General features: G+C 54.0%; 7 protein-coding genes across 7 annotated transcripts; 4 read left to right on the top strand and 3 right to left on the bottom strand.

The window, feature by feature from the left end:
- Positions 1-1,934: 1,934 nt before the first annotated feature.
- On the top strand, positions 1,935-3,413 carry JN550_005756 (uncharacterized protein; the record flags this gene model as incomplete). The annotated part of the gene is made up of 2 exons (XM_049317418.1): positions 1,935-3,077; positions 3,147-3,413. 2 exons carry the CDS (start codon positions 1,935-1,937, stop codon positions 3,411-3,413), a joined length of 1,410 nt encoding a protein of 469 aa, XP_049172378.1.
- Positions 3,414-5,362: 1,949 nt separating this feature from the next.
- Positions 5,363-9,327, bottom strand: JN550_005755 (uncharacterized protein; the record flags this gene model as incomplete). Its single annotated transcript, XM_049317417.1, has 5 exons — positions 5,363-5,605; positions 5,660-6,780; positions 6,836-9,054; positions 9,184-9,233; positions 9,301-9,327. The coding sequence occupies 5 exons, from the start codon at positions 9,325-9,327 to the stop codon at positions 5,363-5,365; spliced, it is 3,660 nt and encodes a 1,219-aa protein (XP_049172377.1).
- A 1,190-nt stretch (positions 9,328-10,517) lies between these two features.
- Positions 10,518-15,195, top strand: JN550_005754 (uncharacterized protein; the record flags this gene model as incomplete). Its single annotated transcript, XM_049317416.1, has 4 exons — positions 10,518-10,666; positions 10,728-11,078; positions 11,127-11,955; positions 12,007-15,195. 4 exons carry the CDS (start codon positions 10,518-10,520, stop codon positions 15,193-15,195), a joined length of 4,518 nt encoding a protein of 1,505 aa, XP_049172376.1.
- Positions 15,196-15,895: 700 nt separating this feature from the next.
- Positions 15,896-17,189, top strand: JN550_005753 (uncharacterized protein; the record flags this gene model as incomplete). The annotated part of the gene is made up of 2 exons (XM_049317415.1): positions 15,896-16,269; positions 16,328-17,189. 2 exons carry the CDS (start codon positions 15,896-15,898, stop codon positions 17,187-17,189), a joined length of 1,236 nt encoding a protein of 411 aa, XP_049172375.1.
- Positions 17,190-18,241: 1,052 nt separating this feature from the next.
- Positions 18,242-21,511, top strand: JN550_005752 (uncharacterized protein; the record flags this gene model as incomplete). Its single annotated transcript, XM_049317414.1, has 2 exons — positions 18,242-20,122; positions 20,195-21,511. 2 exons carry the CDS (start codon positions 18,242-18,244, stop codon positions 21,509-21,511), a joined length of 3,198 nt encoding a protein of 1,065 aa, XP_049172374.1.
- A 217-nt stretch (positions 21,512-21,728) lies between these two features.
- Positions 21,729-22,790, bottom strand: JN550_005751 (uncharacterized protein; the record flags this gene model as incomplete). The annotated part of the gene is made up of 1 exon (XM_049317412.1): positions 21,729-22,790. The coding sequence occupies one exon, from the start codon at positions 22,788-22,790 to the stop codon at positions 21,729-21,731; it is 1,062 nt and encodes a 353-aa protein (XP_049172373.1).
- An 831-nt stretch (positions 22,791-23,621) lies between these two features.
- On the bottom strand, positions 23,622-25,719 carry JN550_005750 (uncharacterized protein; the record flags this gene model as incomplete). The annotated part of the gene is made up of 2 exons (XM_049317411.1): positions 23,622-25,234; positions 25,302-25,719. The coding sequence occupies 2 exons, from the start codon at positions 25,717-25,719 to the stop codon at positions 23,622-23,624; spliced, it is 2,031 nt and encodes a 676-aa protein (XP_049172372.1).
- Between the last annotated feature and the right edge of the window lie 167 nt (positions 25,720-25,886).

The raw sequence follows: 25,886 nt of genomic DNA, 5'->3' as shown, positions 1-25,886 counted from the left end.
CTGTCCCCTTGAGCTCCTCTGGCCGGAGGCTGCAGCCTTCAAGTGACCCGTGTTTCGTGCCGATAGGGCGCCTTGAACAGGTTGACAGCCGAAGGATCTAGTTGGGAGGCAGCTGAACTATGCAGCAGCAAGCCAACAGCCAAGTGCTGACGCGAGAGAACAGCGGCAGAGCAAGAGAGGAGAGTAGCGAGCGACCAGGCTAGTCCAGCATATCCCACCCCACTCACAAGACTCGCCCGTGGATTGCATGTCATGCACGGCATACTCGCACCTAATTGAACACTTGGGGGGCGTCGGTGTTGGAGGGCTCGCCTTACCTGATGGGTTCGCAGCCGTAGCCGTAGCCATGGCCGTCGAAGTTGCAGCAGACTGGGGGCCGTTGGCGGCCGCCGTGGAGAGAGCCGCACTGCCGCCGCCTGGCCGCGCGTATGGTGGGTTGGACTGGGTCGTCATTTCACCTGCGAAGTCGCGTCCATATGTGCGCCGATCGTCTACCAGATTTCTGCAGCGCTCTGGGCGGAGGCGGAGGCCAGTCGTCGAGGTGTGAGATTGCGGCGGAGATTCAATGCTGAGTAGCAGACGTAATCATGGCAAAGGGGCCAGGCAGCATGATATTGATACCGTGGTAGTAGTGCCATGGGTTGCACGCCCCTCTGCAGAGGTATGAAAGCGGTGGAATCCCCGCTGAGCAATAATAGATTTCACACAGTAAGTTGCCAGAGCTGGAATCCACCGTGGAGAGTAGACTCGAAATGCTCGAAGGAGAAGCCAGGAAGTTGCGCAGGACATGCGCCTACGTAGATATTTATTGCTTCGTCAAACACAGTCCGCCGTGCCCACCCATCTGTCGATTCCCCAACCTAGCATGGACGGGGTTGAGACGGACCAACCCAAAAGGCACGAAGGAGCACCGACTCATTTCGGGCTTCAGGGTGTAGTGGTGTAGTTTGCTGGGTTTGAGGCATCGTGGCACCGTGCCGCTGCATACCATGGATACCACTCGTCACAAACTCCGGGGGTACATGACCACGTCGAAGTAACACAGCCCTCAGCGGGGTGAACAGTGCAGCAAACAGGGGGGACGGCTTCTGCTACGCCGTGTCGGGTTGTCGGGCAAGTATCCAATGTTTCTCTCGAGAACGCAACGCAGGTGATGGCGTCGCGATTCAGGGTCCTTACTCCAGAACGGCTGGCAACGACTCTAGCGCCATTGAGCACCGCCCTCGTGGGTTTCTATTTAAGGTTTCTTGGCAAGCCGCCCTGTACTATGCACCGCGGCTAAGCTCTGCCCACCATGGGCTACCAGGTCACTTCTTGCTTACTATTCATTGTACTGTTACTAAGTGGCTGCAGAAGTGACCAGACGTCAAAGTGTAGCAGCTGAAGTCGGGTCGGTGCTGGGATCGCCTCTTGCCAGGCTCGCGGCCCATCGTTTCAAGTGCCAGAGCATTACCTCGTACTGATGGCACGTTGCTGGGCAAGGGAGGAAGGTTGGGCGATCATCAAGGGTTCCGACGGGACGATCCGCAATACGCATTGCTGGGAATCGCCTGTTGAAGAATAGAGACTGGAGAACCAACTCCTGCGAGGGATACTTTGGGCAACAGGTCTCATTTCAGCCAAAGAATGTGATTGCGCAGGAAGCTGCCTGTGACGACAACTATAGCCACATGTACATTCTTCAAGCGCGAGGCGGAACCGGCGTGCAATACCGCCCTGCCCGTGTGACCAGCGTCCAGTGAGCGCCTGACTGGTGCCAACTCACAGGTGATCCTGACTGATAAGAGATGGCGGGTCACAGTAGCTGGGCAGTCAAGCTGGTAGACTGGGTGCAAACGGGAGACGTATATTTCGTTGGTTTCTGTGACCATGGAGCACTTTGGAGGAGGATCATCTGTCTCTGGCATAGCTGTGTACCTGCACAGAAGAAGAAGATGCGATTCTTCTGGAAGAAAGACAAGCGGGAGCCACCGGCTGGTCGATCGGCGTTGAGGCCAAGCCAAGCCCCGGCCAGCGCAAATGCAGCCCACGCCACAGCTGGCAGCCACTGTGGCCCAAGCTCGATGTCGTCGGCATCGGCGCCTGGCCAGGGGCTGGGGGACGGCGGGCGCAAGGCCAAGGCTAAAGGCAGGAGGCCCAGTAGCTCCAGCTCCACGTCCGGGCCCCAGTCCAGGTCCAGGTCCAGGTCCAGGTGGTTCGTCAGCCTCTCAGCCTGGCGGCGCCTTGTCCGACCAGAGTCAACATCGCAAAGAACATCATCACCGTCGCCATCACCATCACCATCTCCACCACAGCAAACGGCCAGCGAACCAGTGACCCACAGAGCGTCTGTCCCGGATTTAGGAGACCGACTCGAGCACGGCACCCCAAGAACATTCCCCAACAAGGAAACACTGCCGCCCGCCCAAACAATCGCAACACCACCCTCACAGTCGGCCGAGCCCGTATCGTCACTCTCACCACCTCCGCTGGCACCACCGGCATCACCGCCGCCCGCACCAGCCGCCCGAAACATCGCGTGCATCCCACACACCGCCGCCATGGCCGAACGCACGGTGCAGCAGATCATAACACAGCTCAAGGGCAACCCCAAGCTGCCCTACGACCAGGCCTCGCAGCTGCTGTCCAAGGCCAAGCTGGCCCTGCTGCAGCTCAAGGCCCTGACCCCGACCGCCGGCGCCCCGCCCAACCTGCTGGCCCTGGCCCGCGACGTCTACGAGCACGGCGCCCTGGCCTCCATCCGCGCCCGCAACCCGGACGCCTTCACCCGCTACGTCTCCCAGCTGCAGCCCTTCTACGAGCTGCCCGCCACCCAGCTCAAGCCCAACCCCGACGCCCGGAATAAGGTCACCGGCCTGTACCTGCTCCTGCTCCTGACCCAGGGCCGCTACGACATCTTCCACAGCGAGCTCGAGGGCCTCAGCACCCAGCTGGGCAACGACGGCATCGAGGCCGACCGCTACCTGGGCTACCCTATCAAGCTCGAGCGCTGGCTCATGGAGGGCAGCTACGACCGCGTGTGGAAAGCCATGAAGAAGGGCGAGGTCCCCAGCGAGGAGTACGGCGTCTTCTCCCAGGTATGTCATCGCATTCCGACGTCTACGTAGAAACTTCTCCTTATATGCTAACACACCGCGACAACACAGATTCTCACATCCCAGATCCGCTCAGAGATCGCCTCCTCCTCCGAACGCGCATACCCTTCCTTGCCTCTCAGCAGTACCAAGTCGCTCCTGTTCCTGGAGTCTGAAGGCGCCGTAGTGGAGTTTGCTCGCCAGCGCGGCTGGGTCATCCGCGACGGCCAGATCTACTTCCCCGCGGCCGAGGCCGAGGATGCCGAGGAGAAGGATATCTCACAGATGGTCATTGAGAACACGCTGGGATACGCCAGGGAACTGGAGACCATCGTCTAAGATGCTGGTTGCAGGGAATGTGGGGATCACTACTGCTCGACGAGACGAATGAAAGCGAGCAGAGCCTTGGGGCGGCATTGTGTCCGCCGCGCCGGACGAGAAGGAGCGTAACGGCCTGATTCTGTGTAATGATATGACCCAAAACATGTGCCCCTAGACGGCAGACTACGCCGCGGTAGCTGCTGAGAATAGAGATATCCGTTCTTAAGGGATCGAGGCGTCTCCATGCCTGCTGACCGCTCAGAAGCCCATGCATGGCACGTCTTTGTCATAAGCCTTCAACCACCATCACACTGTGCCTCTCTAACCACTGTTCCTCTTCAACAATTTCCATTGGAGATAATGATTACGCTCCCTCGCCTAGATAAATCCCTGCTCGGGTCATCTCCACCACACTTCAACATGTATCACATCCTAAATCGCCGTTTTTGTTGCATGCTGCCTCCCCGGTCCCCAAGCCTCATCCTGCACCATGTCCCGACCATATGGATCCAGACCGAGGGCCCCGGGAGGGATTCTTGCTCCTCTGCCAGGTCACCGAACACGCGTATACACCACGCCAGGACATCCGGTCTTGTTCGCCCCCTCAACCGTGACCCCCATGGGGGAAATTCATAGTAAGTTCCGGAGTCAGGAAACCGCCTTCCCCCTTGCATCTCCAGCTTCCGGTCTAGCAGCGAGTCTGGCGTCTCTGATCTGATTCTCATGCTCGCGCCAACGGGTCTTACAGCCGGGGAATCCTACCAAGTCGGTGAGGAACCTCTGGTAGCGATATGCGTGCATGCTCTCGAGACGTTTTCGAGCCCAGGGGTCCGCGCCGCTGCAGCCACGGTCCCAGGGCCAGCAGCCCACTCCGCCGCCGCGGCACAGCAGCAGCGAACAAGCAGGAGAGCTGCGTGTTACGCCATGGTATCTTTGAATATTAATTTCTATTTCTGTTTCGTAACAACCCGCGCTTTCGTGATTCATCTATCAGCCTCCAGATCAAAACCGTGCCGGTCCAAACTTGTGGCATCATGTGCAAACGCACGTATAGAAAGGCAAAATAGAGCAACGAGGTCTAAAATACTCATTCGAATCCCAGCTCAGTCCAGGCTGTGCCGAAGGGTCGGATGGTGATAGGATCGCTTGTCCGGCACACACTCTGGCTCACTGTGCCACGTGCATGAACGGAATGAGGTGTCATTGTGAATTCAGCTCCCACGGCACACGCAGTATACCACGTCTCTGAGCTTGCTCTGGGCTTTAGACTACACGGTCCCTCAGGCTGATATCTTGGTTGAAAACTTGAGTTTGCAGTCAAGCTCCTACACAGCTGTTTGTCTGTCGTGACGACGTAGAGCGGAATGTATCGGCACACCCTTCTTCAAGGAGGAATGAAGCATAACGTCAGCTAATCATGTTGTCCCTCGACATGCATCCAGTGTCTACCCATGATATGCGAAAATCTGAAGGTCGTAGATGTGGCTCATATGCTTCCGTGTGAGCGTTGATCCTGTGCTATCAGATATGCTACACTCACCAACAGCACAATATCATAAGTGCAAACAACAGACCGAGTTAGCTCCCAGTCGATGTCAAATCATCTGGCATGAAAAAAGAGTCATTTTGATTCCGCATACTAATGCTCAGCACCACTACATGTCACCTCGTATGGCTAGCTCGACCTAGCGCCCCGTCGAGCCGGCCTGTTGGCCGGCTCTCGCTTTCTATCTCTACGTTTTATGTTTTGGAGACCGCCTGTGCCCAACCCGCAAAAAAGGACTCCTTGACGCGTTGTTCTCGTTGCGGACATTCAGCTCAAAACCTCCTGCCTGCTTATGCTGGGCACCTGCCGCATAGGCTATTATAGAGGCTCACGGAGAGCCCCACTTTTGGCCCCCTTCAGCGGTACGGTGATTCGTGATCCGCTCAGCACAGGAGCGCTATATCAACGGCGTTCCAGCTGTCTAGGCGAAGAATTTCAGGCCGCTGCCATTCTTGCCAACTTCGCACACCTCGCATATCGTGCAGACGGTACCCTTGTACTTGGAGTGGTACTTGGATCCGTCAAAGGCACAGACCTCAAACGGCGTACCGCTGTAAATCGGTGTGTAGGAAGCAGCGCAGATCTCGAACTCAGCAAACTGGTCGTACTCGATCTCTACAGCATCGTGTGGGTTGCGCTCAGCCTGAGCCTTGACTTTCTTGGCCTGCACGAACATGGTTAGATATGAATTGGATAAAGGTCTTACAGGTCAACTTACGTTTTCTAGTAATCTGGGGGCACCACCGTTGGCCAGCATCCTGTTTGCAAAACTCAATGCAGAGCTCAAGTTCTTGCTTCTGCTAGCCAGGTTCATGGCATTAAGCAGAGCAAGCTGTCGGTGCGGAACCTCGATCTTGGGGATGGTGAAGTATGCCGAGAGCTCGAGGCTGCGCTTCGTGAGTTCGGGGCTGGCGTTGACGACATCGGGTGTGCCAAGCCGGCGACGTGTCACCTCAATCGACATGGCTAGCGCGTACTCCGCGGCAGATGTGATGAGCTTCTTCGCCTCGGCGACTTCTCCTTCAGCTGAGACAGCATTCACCAAAAGCGCACGTAGGATGCCCTTGAAGATTTGAACACCATCCTCGAGCTTGTTGCTCTTCATCGAGTCGTAACCCTTCTGAAGGTCATTTGATGCAAGGTGTTCTAGATCTCTGGGAATAATGGGGAGAACCTGGCGAGGATCTGTCTCGTCGACCGTCCGGCGCACATAGTTGACGAGGGGCGACAAGCCAGCGGATGCCGGTAGGTAAGTTTTTGACGCCTGGTAGATTTCGAGGAATCTGGGCTTCAGAGGGGCGAAGTTGACGGCACCCACTTGGCGGTTCAAGAGGTTCATTGCTGATTCAAAGGAGCCACCTGCCACATGATCGGCTGCCAGTGGCGAGTTGCGAGCCCAGAGATCTGCCTCGCTGCTTCCGGCACCACCAGCTTCGGTGCTGTCGACGTTGACAAAGTCGTGGTCAGCTTCCGGGACAATGTCATCACCCAGATCCCAGCCGGCAGCGTCGTCATCGTCTTCCACCTCAAGAGCGGCGGTCTTCTTGGTGAGGATATCTTCATCGCCAAGCTCGTCAAAACCATTAGTGGCTGCTGCTGGCTCCTCCTCGAGGCTGAGGCCTTCCAATTGACCTGCGAGAGCCTTCTCAAAGAACGACTGCGAGCTAGCCTTGGTGGGCCAGTTGGCCTTATACGTAGGCACGACGGGCTGCGGCTGCTTGAGCGGCTCACCGAATTCGGGCAGGGTCAATTGGTCCTCCGTAATACCGGTTACCTCAAGGATGGACTGGCACTCCTCTTCCAATCCATGGGCCTTGGCAGTCATGTACGCGAGCGGATCTGATGGCTGCATTAGCAGGGTGAATTGATTTAGAGCGAGGCGCGTTCGACTTACAGAGGTCAATCTCCTTGAACATTTGTATCCTGTCCTCGACCTCACCGAGGTACAGGGCATTTTGGAATCGGGCAGTGAAATCACCACGGTGTTCAGCAATCTTGGCCATTCTAGCCAGCTTGCTGTGGTCGCCAGTCGATAGGTACAGGAAGGAAAGCTTCTCAAACTGCTTGAGCTTCTGGTACGCCATCTCCACAACCTGGTGGTTACCATGGGACAAAGCTTCGTCGCCGACGCGCTTCCACAGGGCTGGGCGATCAAGCTCCTTGGCGACCTCGACGGCGACGTCAAGGTTGCCGCACTCAATAGCAAGCTCGAATCTCGTAGCCGGGTCCTGAACGAACTGCAGAGCAATCTCGGGGTAGCCCTTCTTCTGCAGGTAGGATATAATAGACTGGCCGACCAAGCTGGAGGTCTTAATAATGTGCAACATCTCCTCGTAGTTGCGCTTCACCAAGGACAGCTTGAATCGATACTCGGTAGGGTCGATGCTGATGACCTTGGGCTTGGCGGCCCTGTCAAGACAGTATACATTTCGCCCCTTGACTCGGACGAGGTACACGGTCTGATCCAGAGTCCGCACGATGCCGTTATCGCCGTTCATCAGAGTGTACTTGATGTGGTTGAGGGTCGAGTAGAGAAGCACACCAGCGTCATCCCAGGTTGCGCTCTTGATCCGGATTGTCTCGTGGAGAGTGCTGACCTGCTCGAGAGTCTTTGTGACGATTGTGACGTTGTGCTTGCTCAACAGGGCGGCGTGGAGGCCGTCGTTGGACCAAACAACGTACTTGACACCGTTCACTGCCAACTCGGCGATGCTCTTCTTCTGCTGGATATCGTACAGGTGAACCGCGGTGGGCGTAATAATCAGAAGGTTTCCAGTGCCACCAAAGTAGATGTCGGTAGTGCCGACCGGGGGCTTGAAGGAACGCGCGGTGTTGTTGGAGAGGTCCTTGATATCGACAGTCTGCGAGGCAGTGTTGAGCACGGCGAATCGGTTTCGGGCAACAAAGATGGCAGAGTTGCCCTGTCCGCGCTTCGAATCGGTAGCCTCCAGAGCGCCGGAGCCATCCCGCGGCAGGTTGATCAGCTCATATGAACCGCCGTCGGCGGGCGAGGTGACCAAGACCGACCTCTCAGCAGGGTTGTACGACAGGGTTCGGGGAGGGACCCAGGCACTACCCAGTCTCTTCAGCGACAGCAGGGTCGGGCTCTCGGAGTTCTTCTGGAAGTCGTAGGAGCGGACGTGCTTCTCCTTGGTGATGAAGAACAGATTGTTCTGGTGCACCGTCGAGGCGGGCCTCTCCCTCTCGAGCTTGAAGACCATGACACCGTTGTCGTGGCCGGCAGCGAACAGGTTGATCTCCGGGTGGGCAGCGATAACCCAGAACCGGTCGTTTTCCCTCTTGAAGGACTGGACTGCGGTGCGCTTCTGCGAGTCCCAGACGCGGATGGTCTTGTCCTCGCCGCAGGACAGGATCAGGTCCTGGTGGGGGTGGAACAGGCAGCCGGTGGCGTTCTGGAAGTGGCCGCGGCAGGTGTCGACCTCCCAGGCCTTGGTCTCGCTGAAGCGCCACAGCTTGACGAGACGGTCGTCGCCGGCCGAGACGATGTGTGGTGCGGTGGGGTGGAAGGCGACCCAGTTGACGCCGCGGTCGTGGCCCTCGAGAACAAACTTGACCATGGCGTCGGTGTTACCGAACATGTCGGTCTGCTGCTGGTTCTGGCGGGCGACCTGGTCCTCGAAGGACATGGAGGTCGGGGCCGAGTGCTTCTTGCGCAGGCCCGAGATGTCCCAGACGCGGACGGACTGGTCGAGGGAGGCCGAGACGACGAGGTCCTCCTTGGGGTGGAACTGGGCGCACATGACATAGTGGTTGTGGCCGGTCATGGTGCAGATCAGCGAGCGGTTCTGCCAGTTCCATATGCGGATGGTCTGGTCGTCGGAGCACGAGATGATCCAGGGGAGCTCGTGGTGGAAGAAGACGGTGCGCACGTAGTCGAGATGGCCGTTGAGGGTGAACAGGCATCTCCTCGTCTGGTAGGACCAGACCTTGATCTTGTAGTCATCGCCGGCCGAGACGAACAGGGGCTGGGTCTTGTGGAAGTCGATGCCGCGGACGGGGCCGTCGTGCTCCTCGAAGCGGTCGATCAGGGTGCCCATGCGGTAGTCCCACAGCTGGATGGTCGACGAGTGGAGAGAGACGAGAATCCATGGCCTGGATTGGTGGGGTTTGTGGTCAGCACGGGAACGGCAGTGAGGATATTCAGGTAGTGTGAGGGGCGGTAGGTGGTGATCGTGGTGGGTGGTGTGGTGGCTTGTCGTCCCCCGGGGGGGTAATTCTTACCTCTTGGGGTGGAAGGCAATGCCCTTTGCCCTCGAGGACTTGGACTCGAACTAGATAACGATGACGGTCAGCTGGGAGCGCGCCGACAGGGCCGGGCGGGCGCGAGGAGAGGCGCACCTTGGTGAGCATGCCGGAGGAGGCCATTCTGGCGGTGATGGGTGGGTAGCCCCTAAGAACAGGTCATCAACGGGCGACGAGTCGCAACGGCGGTTGGGCTCCTGGCGGCGACAGGCAGCTCCAATGGACGGGGTAAATCGAGAACGGGGGTTGTGGTGTGTCAGATGGGAGGCATCAGAGGACGGCAACGACCGGTCTGGCAGCGCTGTCGTTGGTGTTTTGGGGATGGGGGATGGGGGATGGGGGATGCACGTCGTTCCCAGGCTGGAGTCTGCGTCTGCGTCTACGGGACGGGAGACGGGAGACGGGGGACGGGGGGCAGCTCGCATTCACCTCGCCGAATGTCAATTCAGATGTCGTGGCCAAGTCGGTCGCTGGGGTGCGGCCAGGTTCCAATTGCGGCCAGATTGCCCCCGGTGTTTTTCCGCTCCGGCGTCTGACGCTCCAGGGGTCCAAGGACAGCACTGGCCCTGGGCAGAACAGGAGGCTCTGTGGTTAAGTTATGTAGCAGAGCCAACCAGCCAACCCGCCATCCAGCCATCCAGCCAACCAGCCATCTGGCCCGGGGGAGTCTGTGGGTCAGGCTGAGCCCCCGCAGCCCCTGAAGCCAGACTGCCAGACCTCCAGCTCCAGGCTAGACCCGCGGCGAGGGGCAGCACGGAGGCCAGGGCCTTGGGGCCCAGGCGTGACACTTTTTCAGCCTGGGCTTCCATCAGCTCCAATTGAGCCCCTCCACCCACCTGCCCTGCACTGACTGCCCCCCTGCTGGCCCCTGGAGAGCTCTACCTGCCGCTAAGCCCATTCGGTACAGCTTTGAGGCAATGTGTTCATTGTCCACGCTGCAGCCGACTTACACGGCCAACATCCAGGGTGTCCTTACTAGACGGGTATACCCTCGTAGGTGTCTCAGACGAACGTAGCCTTGCGGATTGAGCCCTTCATACTGCGTTGGCGCCCAGCGATTTCCCTACTGTGATTAAGACAACCTGACGCCAGTTTGCATCGAAGGATAGATTACAGCTGAGCGAGCGCCTTGTGTCCATCCAGTTCCCTGTCAGCCAGAGGCAGGGGCCCCCTCCGAGGAAGGACTACGGATCCCCGGGTTTACAGGTCCACGCCGCCTGCTCGCCAGCCTCTATGATCGCATCAGAATAGTCCGCCGGCGGATCAATCCCTCTTGCAGAGCAGTTTCGCGCCTCCTGAGTCCTCCTGTGGCCATGATACGCCTCCTCCAGCTGCCCAGCGGCCTAGCTGCCGCTTTGCTGGCCGCCGTGTGTTTCAATGCCGGCCATGCGACAGCCGCTCCGTCGGTCGATGTGGCCATGAAGGCTGCCTTTCCTTCACCACCCTACCTCCTAGAGCTCCTGTAAGTTGCTACGGCGGCCAAGTGACCCTTCAGGCCTTTCTCCTAACACATGTATTCGTAGTGAGACCGCTGCGGGCGAGAATGCGACAACCTACTTCCCCCTTCTCGACCGGATCGCCGACGGGTCCTTCGCCGATGCGACAACAGACCAAGCCTTGTATGAGAAGTTCCTCGAGGTGCTACAGCAGGATGGGCACATGGCAGATCCCGAGGCTCTGTCCACCTTCAAGCTGGCTCTGGCCATGAGATCGGCAGCTCCCAGGATAGAAGCCCACTACCAGTACTATGACACGGCGGTAAAGCCTACTGTCCAGGGCTCCAGCGACGACTGTGCCGATTGGATATTGCTCGAGGGCAGGCAATACTGCTCTGCATCATTATCAAACGCTGAAGGGCCAATCAGTAGCGTCTCGTAAGACCCCCGACTTCCCACCAGAGTATCCAATCTGACAAGTACTAGGCAATCGCGACTTTTACCCTTTGACCGCACCCTAGGCAGAGGGCCAGAGGCCGTGCTCTATGCCGACATCACCAAACCGAGCTTCGCCTCGTTCCATCATACTCTCTCCGACCTGGCTCGGAAAGGCGAGATTTCATACCGTCTCCGATACCGCCTGGATGACAGAGACCATCTTGCGCGGCTGCCCATCAGCGGCTATGGAGTGGAGTTGCAGCTGAAGAGAACTGATTACATCGTCATTGACGATCGCGAGGCCGAGTCCACGACCGACGGCTCTAAGTCGACGAATTCTGGGGTGGATCTGAATGCCGACGACGACGTCGCAGACTTGAAGCCGCTTTCCAGCTCGGAACTTGCCAACCTTGGCGTCAAGGCTGCCTCATTCATCATGCAGAGCGAGAACCCATTCGATTCCCTCCTCAGACTAACTCAGGATTTCCCCAAGTACTCTACATCCATCGCCGTCCACAATGAGTCGCAGGATTTTCTACGAGAACACTACGCCAACCGAGCCCAGTTGGTTCCCGCGGGCATGAACGTCCTGTGGATGAACGGCGTTCAAATGATCGAAAGGCAGATTGACCCGTACACTCTGGTTGATCTACTGAGGAGGGAGCGAAAGCTCATCAAGGGCGTCACAGATCTGGGTCTGACTGGGAAGCAGGCAGTGTCCTTGCTGGGACACCGCGAAGTCACCGTGGCTAAATCCAACGACGAGATCCTCCGCTTCGACTGGAGAGATGAGATCGAGGACGGCCGCGTGATAGTCTGGCTCAATAATATTGAGAAAGACAAGCGGTACGCAGAATACCCAACTAGCCTCATGGCTGTAAGTATAACCTCCTCGAATATGTGGACTACCCAGCTGATCATCGGCTAGCTCATGCAACGAACCTACCCCGGTCAAATACCGCCGGTCAGAAAGGACCTCTTCAATCTCATTGTTCCTGTAGATTTCACAGACCCCGAAGACTTGATGTTGGTTGTTGACCAGCTGAGAGGCTTCATCACCAGACTTCTCCCGATCCGTTTTGGTCTCGTTCCCCTGACTTCAACTCCCGAAGCTGAACAGCAGGCCAAGATTGTGTATTACTTGCTCGAGAACCATGGTCTTGCTTCGCTTATGGCATACCTAGACGCTTGCAATACTGGCAAGCAGCTACAGAAGGTAGAGCAGTCCAAGTTCGAGAAGGCAATCAAGGACCGGCCTCTGAGGGAAGAAGCAACGCAATTGTCCTTCTCCGAGATTTTCGATTCCGACTACTACGCTAAACAAATCGAGCATGCCAAACATTGGGTTGACAGACTGAATGCTGGCACAGCTATTCCTCCCGTCTTCATCAATGGCCAGGCTATTCCCCGTGACAAGAACTGGCTTCAAGAGATGAGCATGAAGCTTGGAACGGATTTGCAGATGATCCAGCAAGGAATTTACATGGGCCAAGTCGACGAGGATATGTGGGTTCCCAATCTGTTTCTCGAAGGGGCCCCGACACGACGCAACGTTTATATCTTCCCGGACACTGAAAACCAGCTCACTGTCCTAGATGTCAACAAGGTCTATACGGAGCACGACGACCTGTTCAGCCTCGCCCCGGTCATCGAAGCAAGCCCGGATTCGAGCAAGGAGACGTGGGCAGTCCTGACAGTGGTCGCCGATTTCACCAACAAAGCTGGCTTGAAGCTGCTTCTGGCGGCTTTGGAGTTTCGTCGTAATGATCCCGGTGTACGACTGGATATTATCCACAGCCCTTCAACTTTGGAGGACGGGTTCAGGGTCAATTCTCTCTTGAAAAACGACGTGGCCAAGTTGTTGGAAATTGAAAATTTGGAGACCTTGGAAGTCCTCGTCACGGGCAAGGCAAACGATGAATCTGATAACGCAAAATACGACATGGCTTTGGCGAGATTCCTGGCTGCTGCCGGATTCCAACCCGGAGCTCAGCTTCTTTTGCTTAATGGCCGTGTGGTGGGTCCCATTGCGACTGAAGCAGACTTCAAGGAGGATGACTTCCAGCAATTGCTCGAATTTGAACAGGCAAACCGCATCTTACCCGTCTACCAGGCGATTGAGTCTCTCAACCTCGTCGATAAGATGTCTGGACCTCTAGCAGCTGCCAAGATGACCTCTATCACTGCACTCTCCACAATCTCTGACCTGCCGGAGGGGATCTTTGAGTCAACACCAACCTTGAGAACTGCAGTCTTCGACGAATGGGGGTCTAACCACACTATGATTTCAGTGGGAGATGAGTCCACTGCAAACATCCACCTGGTGGCCGTCGTAAATCCAGCAAGTGAGCAAGGCCAGAAGTGGGCTCCTATTCTCAAAGTTTTGTCAGAGTTGGATGGAGTCTACCTACGAATTTTCCTGAACCCCAGAGAAAGGCTGGACGAACTTCCGGTCAAGCGTTTCTACCGATATGTGCTTGACTCGGCACCATCTTTCGATGAGTCTGGCAAGGTCCGTTCCCTCAATGCTCACTTCAAGGGCATTCCCTCCGAAGCCTTGCTCAATCTTGGCATGGATGTGCAACCTGCATGGCTCGTCGCTGCGAAAGAGTCGGTCCACGACCTTGATAACCTGAAGTTGAGCTCGATCAACTCAGACGTCGAAGCAATTTACGAGCTCGAGAACATCTTGATCGAGGGGCACTCCAGGGAATCCACAGGTAGTCCTCCACGAGGTGTACAGCTGCTCCTGGGTACTGAATCTGACCCTCATTTTGCTGATACCCTGATCATGGCCAACATTGGCTACTTCCAGTTCAAGGCGAACCCAGGCTACTACAACATTCAGCTCAAGGAGGGAAGGAGTTCTGATATCTTCACCATCACGAGCATCGGCGCCAAGGGGTTCAACCCTGCTGCCGGTGATGATGGCACTGACGTAGCTTTGATGGACTTCCAGGGCACAACATTGTACCCGCGCCTGAAGCGCAAGCCTGGCATGGAAACTGAGGATGTCCTCGAGGAGTCGGACGCGGGTGGCGATCTCCTTTCACGAGGCCTCAAGTTTGCCGAGGGTATTCTGGGGGGCTCCAAGTCAAAGACCAAGTCCGTCTCGGATACGGAGCATGCCGAGATCAACATTTTCTCCGTCGCCAGTGGTCACTTGTACGAGCGAATGCTGAACATCATGATGGTGTCCGTCATGAAAAACACGAAGCACACCGTCAAGTTCTGGTTCATTGAGCAGTTCCTTTCCCCATCGTTCAAGGAGACTATCCCGCATCTCGCAGCCGAGTACGGCTTCAAGTATGAGATGGTCACCTACAAGTGGCCCCACTGGCTGCGGCAGCAAAAGGAAAAGCAACGCGAGATCTGGGGCTACAAGATCCTTTTCCTCGATGTCCTGTTCCCCCTTTCACTCGACAAGGTCATCTTTGTCGACGCCGACCAGATCGTGCGCACCGACATGATCGACCTTGTCAACCACGACCTGCAGGGCGCCCCGTACGGCTTCACGCCCATGTGCGACTCGCGCACCGAGATGGAGGGCTTCCGCTTCTGGAAGCAGGGCTACTGGGCCAATTATCTGCGCGGGCTGCCGTACCACATCTCGGCACTGTACGTGGTGGACCTGCGGCGATTCCGCGAGCTGGCGGCCGGCGACCGCCTGCGCCAGCAGTACCACACGCTGTCGGCGGACCCGCAGAGCCTGAGCAACCTGGACCAGGACCTGCCCAACCACATGCAGTTCCACATCCCCATCCACAGCCTGCCCCAGGAGTGGCTGTGGTGCGAGACGTGGTGCAGCGACGAGAGTCAGGCCGCCGCCCGCACCATCGACCTCTGCAACAACCCCCAGACCAAGGAGCCCAAACTCGACCGCGCCCGCCGCCAGGTCCCCGAGTGGACCGTCTACGACGATGAGATCGCCGGCCTCGCCCGCAAGTTCAAGACCGGCGCCCTGACCGGCGAGGAGCAGCAGAGCGTCCTCGGTGGCGGTGGCAGTTCTGCGGCTGGGGAGAAGAGCGATGTCGAGGCCGAGAAGAACACCAAGAGCCGGCGCTTCGAGGAGGAGGCCGAGACTAAGACTAAGGAGCATACCAAGGACGAGTTGTAGTAGATATGTAGAGATGTAGAGAAATTTACTAGATCAGTTACAGTACGTCGATGTGTATGTGTTCTGCTAGGGCTCATTGTCTTGCGTGTCAGTGACTACGCATAGAACCTTCATCCAACTGATGCCCGAAGTCCAAGCATAGCAGTTATTTCCTGCCGGCGTGACCAAAGTCTCGTTCGTCCAAACGGGCACTGTACGATAACGCGCCAAAGCAGCAAGGCATGGCTCCGTATGCTATGTCCATATCAGATGAAGTGCGACGCAATAACCGACACGTACCTAATCTACAGGACTAGGAGCAGGTCAGTCCTGGGCACTGGTCGCCTCAGAAATTCGAGTCCGTGGGAGCAATCGAGACTGAGGCGTGGACTTTCCATATCAATCACCCTTATCACCACCACTTCCCGGCCAACCACACCACCCGAGCAAACAAACGCCGGGCCTAGCGAGGAAGCCACCAGCTGATCGACAACTTCTATGCAAACGAAGACGTCTCAACCCGACGGGTTGAAAATTTTCGGTATTGCAGCAACAAACTTCACATCAACGCTCACTTTTCCCCTTCACTCACGCTTCGGCCTTCGCTCAAGACAATTAATGCACGCAAAGAGAAGCTGCAGCACCGCTATCACAATACTTCGCAGCCCCATCATTGCAACTACTTCCACAGTCAACCTCAGGGCCTCACGTTTCATTCATCATGGGTCGCTCTAGAAGTGGAGGTAAGCTACGTGCAAGGCTTGAGAAAGAGCTGAAGAGCGCTAGGACTGCACAGGAGCGCCAAACCATCACGGCTCGGTTGACGCAACACCTACGCAAGATGGACGTAAAGAGCCAGAAACAGCAGGAAAGACGCCTCAAGAGGACCGAAGAATCCAAGGCCATCTTGCCAGATGAAGAGAGATTCGCCGCTCAGCCTTACACGGGTGGCGGAGTGTATCAAGATCCGGATGGCGTGCCCGTCGTTGCCAAGCAAGCCCGCACTCTGTCGACATGGAAAGGTCGCAATGATGCCCTCCTGGGGGCTTCTCCCATTTTTTCCTTCCATTTTCTCCCATCCATGAATGTGTCTGAGTGAGTTCAATGCGCCGGCCCTTCTACTCTTTGCTTCGCTAACAGCGCTATCCATCAGTGTGCATATTCATGACTTGGTCGCCCGGGGCACATCTGTCTCCATGTTTCTCGAGGACTTCCGCGCCGGTTCTTACTGCAGCCCGTCTGCCGCTGACATAACCGACGATGGCGTTCATGAGCTGGCCAAGGCATGCAGCAGGCTCAAGCAAGTCAGCCTGGAAGGCGCTTGGCAGCTCACAAGCGCAGCGGTATCCGTTCTATTCCAGTCATGCCCCGATTTGGAGTATCTTTGCATCACAGGCACCAAGGACAACACCGGATCAATCACGGGACAGTCACTCGCCAAACTTGCAGATCTCTTCACAGGAGCCAGAAAACTGCGATGCCTTGTCTTGCTCCGGCAGCGCAACTTGAGGGGACCATGCCTTACCACCTTAAGCCATCTGCGACCCGACCTCGAGATCCGCCATAGCGTTGGGCCGAAGGTCAGGACTTACTTCAAGGGCGATAGGCTATATGGAAACATGTCGCAAACCTCAGCGGTCAAGCAGGCGGATGTTCCGAGCACCAACAACAACAATAGTGCTAAGATGACTCTACCCATGCGAGCCAAGACCACGGCGACCACTTCGGCGACCGCTGCTGATCGTCAGGTGGTTGTCTTGAGCGATGAGAGCGACGAGAGCGATGGCGACGATGGCGATAAAGATATACGACAAGGAGCTTATCCAAAGGCGACCGAAGGTTCTCTGGCAAGGTGCAACGGTACGCCGGTAGTGGTCCTCAGTGAGGATGAAGAGACAGTGGTAGAGCCATGCCAAGGAGGCGGCAGTGACATCGAGGGAGGAGAAGATGACGCAAATGCGGACTACATTCTAGATGTTGGTATAGAGGTGCCTGGTGGAGTTGCACTTGGTTGAGAACGGTATGCCTGATGGCTTGTGAAGTAGTAGTCTCGAACACCCAGAGAACTGTTCCGGAAAAGGACGCGCCGTGCTTCAGCAAGAGGGATTACATAGTTGCCGTACGGACACAAAACTTTCCATAGCTCGTACTTGCTCCATAAGCGCCTGTGTTATAGTACTGTGCAGTGTCTTACGAGAGGATTATGTCTGACTTTCATGGTATTTTCTTTCCCAAATTCAGAACGCAAAGTCTAACAGGAAATTTGCTAGTAACCGCAGATGCAAGTGTATTAACCCGAGATACGTGGACTGCCCCTCTCAGCCTTTCCACTCTATGATGACAGAAAAGGTGGCATCCCGCATAAACTGCGCCTCATTCGGATCACCAATTTACTTGGTTCAGAGCCTCGTCATTCATGTCCTTGTTCCCGAATCCCCGAAACTAGTTCTGTCGCCTCTCCGAGCAGGCTACCGTAGGGGGCGAACTATACAGGCAGCTGGCCCAAGTAGCTGCTAGTTCCTCAGGATTGAACCCCCACCGGTTCACGAGCCTTCATAGCGGTACCAGTACAGAATATGAATCAGTGTCTGGTGGCTTCAAGTTAAAGCAACATAAGAGATTCCACCTTGCGATATACAATTGTCCACAGTGGGTGAAAGACCATAGGTGTGACAAAGTTCCAGCACTGGAGGATTCTACATGGGGTGGCAAAGATCAAGTGGCCCCTCCGTAGTACTTGTGCTGCCCACAGCCCGGTGAGCTCTCATGCGAGAATAAAGCCCACCTTGGCAAGGACTTCTACCGCCTCTCATCGACAGTTTCTTCTCCGCACGGCGGCACCTACGGTGCTCTTTCGATGTGCTCATTTCATAGCAACCCTTCTATCTGAACGTAGGATCTGAAGCACTAGACACGCGTCGAGTGCGATCAGTTTTGGTCACTTTAACACTTGCCTATTGATGACTCTACCGCCAACCGCTCGGGCTGCGCATCATCACTCTGACAAGCTGGTACCTGAAGCCTAGAAGCCGATTGTAGATGGTGGAAGCGGACGAGAAACGACAACATGTATCATCCAAACAAGAGACGTAAAACCAACTACTATTCATCACAAAACGAGGAGGTGAGTTTGGTCGAGCTCGGACAATACAACCATGGCAATCAAAAGGAATCGAGTCAGTTCAACGGTCAAGGCCTCAACAATCACCATAGTAATCTTGACATTGGACGAGACCTCATCATAAACAATCATCAACCAAATCATACAGATAACGATAAACTGCACAAGGCCAGAGAATCCGTCTTTACATCTCTATGCTTTGATCAGATGGATGCTCGTCAACTCGATGTCAGGATTGCGCATAATGACACATGCCAATGGTTTCTCCAGACGCCCCAATACATCAACTGGCTGAATATGGAAACCCCTGGAGACCAAGACCGATTCCTATGGATTAAAGGAAACCCAGGTGCTGGAAAGTCCACGCTGATGCGCTTCGTGCTCGATGAGACTCGCCGATCCATGGAAAGCCGCAAGGTTCTCGTAGCCTCCTTCTTCTTCAACGCCCGGGGGTTTGAACTGGAAAGGTCTACAAGCGGTTTATACCGATCGCTACTAGTCCAAATACTCGAAGCACGTTCCGATTTGTGGCAGATTTTGGATTTCATCAGGCCTGGACACCAATGGAAAATCGCCTCGCTACAATCCTTGTTGGCGCTGGCAATAAAACGACTGGAACATCCTTTCATATGCTTCATTGATGCTTTGGATGAATGCGAACAAACACATATTCGGGATTTGGTTTCCTTCTTGCATCAAGTCTCCAATGATAGGACGAGCCAGGTATATACTTGCTTCGCGAGCAGATACTACCCTAATATCACAGTTTCGAAAGGAGTGGACTTTCATCTCGACCGTCAATATGAACATGGACAGGATATAGATCGCTATCTGAACGATGTGCTGTGTATTGGGAACGATTTTACACTTGCTGAGCAGATTCGACGCGAGATTCAGCATAAGGCTTCGGGCATTTTCCTGTGGGTTGTTCTCGTCGTGAGAGTTCTTAATGCCGAGTATGACGCAGGTCGCAAGCATCTACTCCATCAAAGACTCAGAGAAGCCCCCGAAAACATTCATGAAGTTTTTTACGACATGCTTTCTCGGAAAAAAGACGACTTAGAAGGACTTCAAGTCTGCCTTGGTTTGGTGCTATTCGCCAGGCGTCCTCTCTCCCTGATGGAGCTATATTTTGCAATCATTTCCAAGCTAGAGCCCCAGCAGTTGGCTTTTTGCCATTCGACAAGGATATCAGTAGATGATGCTCAGAGGTATATCCTGGATAAGTCCGGTGGATTCGTTGAGACTACAAGAGCGCCTAACCGAACCGTTCAGTTTATACACCAATCGTTCAGGGACTTCTTGACCAAAGAAAGTACGCTGAGCAGTATTTGGCCACATGGAGCCGGAAACTTTGAGGGGCAAAGCCACGACACTCTTAAAAGATCCTGTCAAACCTATATTGATATGATGGGTCCTTCATTGAAGCGTTTATCCCCAGATGAAACTCTTGGGTCATCATCCCGCGAGGCAAGACAATTCCTCGAGAACGTGGACATCATGTTCCCATTTATTAAATATGCCAACAACAACCTTTTCTACCACGCTGATCGAGCAGAGTGCCTCGGGATCAGTCAACGAGCCTTCTTGAGTCAGATTTCTACTGAAGAGTGGGCGCGACAATATGCTAGACTTTCCGGACAAGCACTGTCCTACCCCACCAAGGTTAGCTTGCTATACATTTTGGCTTCGCGCAAACTGGCATCTCTGATTCGAGTCCACACGTGCGGTCAGTCTTGCTTCGAAATTGAAGACGCATTTTATGGTGCCCCCATATTCGCAGAACTAGTGGGAGATGATAGGCTTCTGAGCTACGAAAAACTTGTGGTGTACGGAAGTCCTAAGTAAGAGGTCAGCCACAAGCAAAAATCCGTGATAGACCAACTTAAAACTGTTCAGGCCTTGCTGGACATGGAAAATAATCAGATGGACGCCACCCTTCATCTAGACTTCCAAAAGCGACTGCAGGACCGGAAGAACTGGTGGAAGACAATTCCAACTTGGGAGTTCCCCCTGTTGAGAGCTACGCGGCCGCTGTCGCTTCTCGCAAAATATGGGCTATATTGGATAATTCCCTATTACTTCGCTATTCAGAAGAATGTTGGCGAATTGATTGACCACAAAACTGACGATGGCCTGACACCATTGTTTCTAGCGGTGAAGGGCGGACATCTTAGCACGTCGCAGCTGCTCTTAGAAAAAGGTGCCAATATCAACCTTGCCAATAAGGATGGGTGCACACCACTACACGTCGCTGCTGAGCATGGACACTCACAATTGGTTCGGCTACTGATAGAATGCGGCGGAAACCTCCATGTTACTAGAAAGGATGGAACTACACCTCTCTTATCGGCTTCAAAGAACCGTCACCCTCAAGTGGCTAAAATGCTGGCTGAGCGCGGTGCTGACCCGAATTCCCGCTCTGGCTGTGAAGGTGGAGGGACTGCCTTGCAACTGGAAGTTCGAAACGGATGTTTAGAGACGGTAACACTGCTTATTCACTATGGTGCTAACGTGAATACTGCAGATAGTCTTGGTGTGACGCCTTTACACATGGCATCACGTCATCCATCTACCACAATAGCGCGACTGGTTATCGAGCATGGTGCTTATGTAAGCTCTAAGACCAACAAGGGACGGACGGCTTTGCACTATGCTATAGAAGGCCGAAATCCAGGAGTAACAAAATTGCTGCTAGAGAACAAAGCCAATGTCAATGAGACTGACAATGATGGGTTGGCACCCCTACACCTGGCGTCTGAACAAGGGAACGCCGTAATTGCTCAGCTACTCATAGACCACGGTGCTAAGCTCAATGATTCGTGCCAAAACGGGCGGACACCGATATCCCTGGCTTCAGAGCGTGCCAATTTCCTCTTAGCTAAGCTTCTTGTGGAGAACGGTGCGAATTTGTACGCCGCTCGAAAATACTCGTGGGATCTTCTCAACTGGGCGTACGTGCACGGGCATTTTGAGATGGCTAAGATGCTTGTTAAGCATGGTGCTGATCTTAACGCCACCGACGACCATGGGAATACCCTCATCTACTCGATGGCTTCGTGTGGGCATGCTGGAGTGGTAAGGTTGCTCATCGAACATGGCGCTGACGTCAATATCCTTGGCAAGGATGGGAGAAGACCTCTCTACCGAGCGACAGCCAATGGACACTCGGAACTACCCATGTTACTCAAGCAGCATGGTGCCCAACGTTGGTAATTGACTTGGAAAGACTTCTTCGGACACAGTGGCGTACCAAGTCCTTGGTATTAGTGAACATAGGTCGAATGAAGGGGATACAGTCCAACAGCAATCTGTGTCGGTCAGTGTTGGAGATACTGTGAAGCAGACAGCATGTAGCTTTTCCCCATGCTTAATAAACATTGTGAAGGGGATAAGGCTATTCACCTTGTGGTTATAATTCAATATATATTAATTAATTGATGTGCATGTCTCTTCCCACGCTGAAGCTACCGCCTAGATTCTGAACTCCTCGACCGGTGAAATTAGCATAACTATTCACTTTGCTTGCTGTATCAGAATACCTCAAGCTGCGCTCTTCGCTGTCTCCGGTAATTACAGGGTCCAGATAAGCCAAGAGCTCCTTGGTACACGCAGCCGCTACGGCAGCTGCATAGTACTGCCAAACATCGTTCTTGTGCGAGTCTGCGTAATCACAGATGCCCCGAATGATAATGTAAGAGGATTCGGTAGCTAAACCTGCGGCTTCCATATCGAAGCAGAGAATATCTCTTATACTCTGCGCCAATGAGTTCCTCCTAGCTGCGCTCCTCATTACACCATTACCCGATGCGATCAGCCCGTAGTGGACTTCGGGACCGCTGTCCTCACGTGGATCTCTTGGAACGATTCGTGTCTTGTCGCAGTGCTCACATGGCTCTCCATCAACGGCATGTGGGTAGTTTCCATCAAATAGAGCATCTGTTTCGGCAGCCGGTTGCATATAGACCTTGAATCGTCTGCTTTTCTGTATCATGTCCGAAACAAATTGGGCCACCTTGCTACCATTCTTTCGATGATCTGACTGCATTCTTCCCACAGCGGTTCTGAGGCGGGGTGGGGGCGTCGATAGAAACCCTTTTAATTTGAAGCCGTTGTCGGTGTCTTTGCCTAAGTCGTACTGCACTACTCCGCCGTGGGTTCCTTTTGGCATGCTAACAACGACGTCACCTAGGCGGATGTCGTGCTTAATACTTGGGACACCGCCGCCAATTCCCGCCAGGAAGTGCCATTGTATATTTGGGAAGGTCCGGTCGAGATTTGTAGTGACGATGGCGGCAGCACTGTTCCCTTGAGTCCCTGGAAGCCAAGCGAGCACGATGTCGTGGCCACTTAATTCGCCAAGGATATAATCATTCGGATCTCCCGATTTACTCGACAGGCTCGGGTGCTCTTGATCGAGCATATAGCGCAGAGCGCTCATCTCGAACTCGATTGCGAATACCACTGCCACGGTATAATCCTGATACGTCTTCATATTTGAGGGTTGACCTTCCATGATCCTTGCAGTAATAAGACGGTTCTTGAATGAACCTAGCGAATTTGCCGAGATCTGCGTCAGCTTGGTCTTATAAATCTAGAGGGCGGGCGTACTTGCAGGGATTGAGGCAGTGCACTTTTTACATCTGTACATGCAAGGCGCTGCGGCCAAGGCGCAGCAGCTCCAAATCTGCATTGATGCATGTTGCATCGAGCATGGGTGGACTTTTATCTATTATAAGAAACCAAACCCCCTATAAAGCCCTTACCAATTTGCGGGCGCACTTAAGAGCATCTTCCTTGCCAGTGCAGCTCACCAGACCATAGCAGCATGCACACCCATGCCATAGGGAGATTCCGGGTTTTGTTCTACAAAAATGGGCTAAACCATTGGTGTCTTCTTGTCGTTATTGAAACCTCAAGGTGCTCTGTTTCCAATTACTCAGTTCCCATGGCCTTCTCAGAACCTGGTCCTCATGCCCTGTCCCCTCTTCCACGTCACCACGTTAATTACGTCGACGGGTGTCATTGCAGAATCGTTGGATGTCATAATGATCTAGGCCAGAACTCACGTTTGACAACGGTATTGAGCACTGCCAGTGTGTTAGAAATAAACTGTCCCAACGCAAGTATTTAGCCGGAACCCCACTCAAAATCTGAGATACGTCTTTGGCAGATTCCATATACTTCCTGGAATAGTAGAGAGATCCACATACACACAACACAGAGTTAACGCGTAAGGGTGCAAAAGACCCAAAAACATGTGATCAGTCACATCTCTACCAGCCATAGTATGGTGTATCATCTGTTCATCGAACTGCTCTTGCTATTAAATGATTTCAATGAAGTAATTGTTGCTCCCATCTGCACCTGTTGTGACTTCGGCAAATTCATGCCTCCGACCCGTGCCTACGCTGTCACACTCCGCTAAAATACCTCTCAAAACATGAAACGGGGAGTTTTTGAAGATGACCCAATGACCAATTCTCTTATACGTGCACTTCATGTGGTTTGAACCAAGAGATGGTGATATGACGAGACCAACACAACGAAAAACAGATGGTCGGGGAGGGCGATCTTCTAGACCATGCATGATAGGTAGAAGATAAACGGTATGCGGCTGGTTCTTCGACGCTTCATTGGTCTTGACATCGTCCAACTGATCATCGATTTCGTTATATAGTATGAAAGACAAATTGTCGTCCATAAGACAGGTCTGATAGCGCCGATCACTCGGATCATTTGTCTTGCTTGCTTGTATCATGGTCACTCTCCATAAACATTCGCACCGAAGACGAAGGCGTGCAAAGTGAACCGCTCCGAACCTTTCGTCATCAGATGCGAATTGAAAAGATGTTTGATCTGCTTTGACGCATGTGTCATATCCCATTTTCCAGTGCCGGACATTGACAGCCCCATTGATCGACATCCATGACCAAGTCGGAGCTAAAGGGGGAATTTCCCTTGAGTTTGCATGGCCGTCGGAAGTCCAGCAAAGTTGCCTTTCAAGATTCTTCAGCCACATGCCGCAGACATATTCAGACTTGAGCGCCGTTTCGAATTTTCTTGCAATGCCTGCAAGGGCAACGAAGAGGTCGCTTCGCTTCGTCAACTTGCTCTTGGAGTATTCAGATACCACTTCCGTCCATCTGTGGAAATCGAACGGCTTCCTTATTCTGCGGAAATCTTGATAGCCGAGCACCTTGGAATGTTCAAATGTTGGGTAGCCATCCGGAAAGATCTCGCACGCAGCATTTCCGTCACATTCCCAGAAAATCTGTTCGTCGGTGAAGTGCAGCATTCGGCGAGCCAGGTAACGCTCTTGGACGACCCAGCCTCGTGATCCGAGCGGATCCTCTCGGCTTCCCGTCAAGCCCGGGCAGATGTCGAATAACTCACCAGTCTGCGGATCCGGACAGATTTGGCATCGCCATAAACCGGATCGCTCAAAGAAACAACCTACGGTGCCATCCTTAGCAGAAGTCGCAGCGATATTGATTTCAGCATTTCCGTAGACATCAGCCATGAGTGCCGACTCTCTTTTCCAGTCATGTGCGCTATCCTGCATGATGCACATAGAATCGATCCAAATATATTCAAGTCCGAGAGCTCTTGTAATCTGCACAGCGTGCTTGAACGTTTTTGTCAATGCGTCCACCGGTATCTCGTTGAGAAACGAACTAAGGTTACCAGTAGTTAGAGTTGTGAATTTTCTCAGACCCCAGCAGTGGCTCAAGGTAGCATATTGAGATTGTTGTGGAATATGCTCGGTAATGCATAGCTTGAGGCACGAGCCTCCAATGTAAATCAATCGAGTTGGCAGTGGGCCAGGTGAGGCAACCTGGCAAGTTGGATGATTGGATTGACATGCCTGTAACCATTTCTTGCATAAGAAGAGGGCATCTTTTGTGCAAGATAAGTTTCCGGAAATGTAGTCAAGGACTATCACCGGACATTATAGAGTTAAATGCTGTTACGGAAAGTATAGTCGCGAGGAATTAGTGCGTACCTGGCTTCAAAGCTGGGACAATAGTGAGAGTAGAGTACGCAACTCTTTTGTAGCTCTCATCATTGCGGTCATCCTTCCGTCCAGAAAGATCAATATTCCAACCTCCCCTGTGAATCTCATCCCTGGGCACTTCATAACTGAGCCAGATTGAATGAGGCGAGTTCGGGCTGTCAATATCGACTGTCAATATGCCCGACTTGGCATCACGTTGCCGGATTGGGTCCTTGTATCCGAGACCTTGAATAAGTTGGTAGCAGAGTGAACATTCATCGATGGCGGATGCATGAACCACCGCTAGAGTCTGGTGATGAGGAGACACAACTTTCTGAGGCGTAGCAGATTTGTTGCGCGAGGCGGTGCAGCGCGCAGTGTACCACTCAGCCACAAACGTGGAACATTTCTCACACAATTTCGCCATAGTGTGTTCTTAACCAGGGCCTTATAGCTGTGCTGCGTGATGATATGTGCGGGCTCTTCAGGGTTGTGATTGCTTCACCACCAAACACGACAATGAGGGGACAGGGCAACCATTATCAAAAGGCTGTGAGGCTGTCTTAGCGGATTAGGCATCATTGAATAGATCAG

This window comes from Neoarthrinium moseri (assembly GCF_022829205.1).
Source record: "Neoarthrinium moseri strain CBS 164.80 chromosome Unknown scaffold18_Wmoseri_CBS_16480, whole genome shotgun sequence".
In the NCBI taxonomy this organism is placed as follows: domain Eukaryota; kingdom Fungi; phylum Ascomycota; class Sordariomycetes; order Amphisphaeriales; family Apiosporaceae; genus Neoarthrinium; species Neoarthrinium moseri.
Note: the sequence above shows the minus strand (reverse complement) of the source record. Positions and strands in the feature narration are given on the sequence as shown.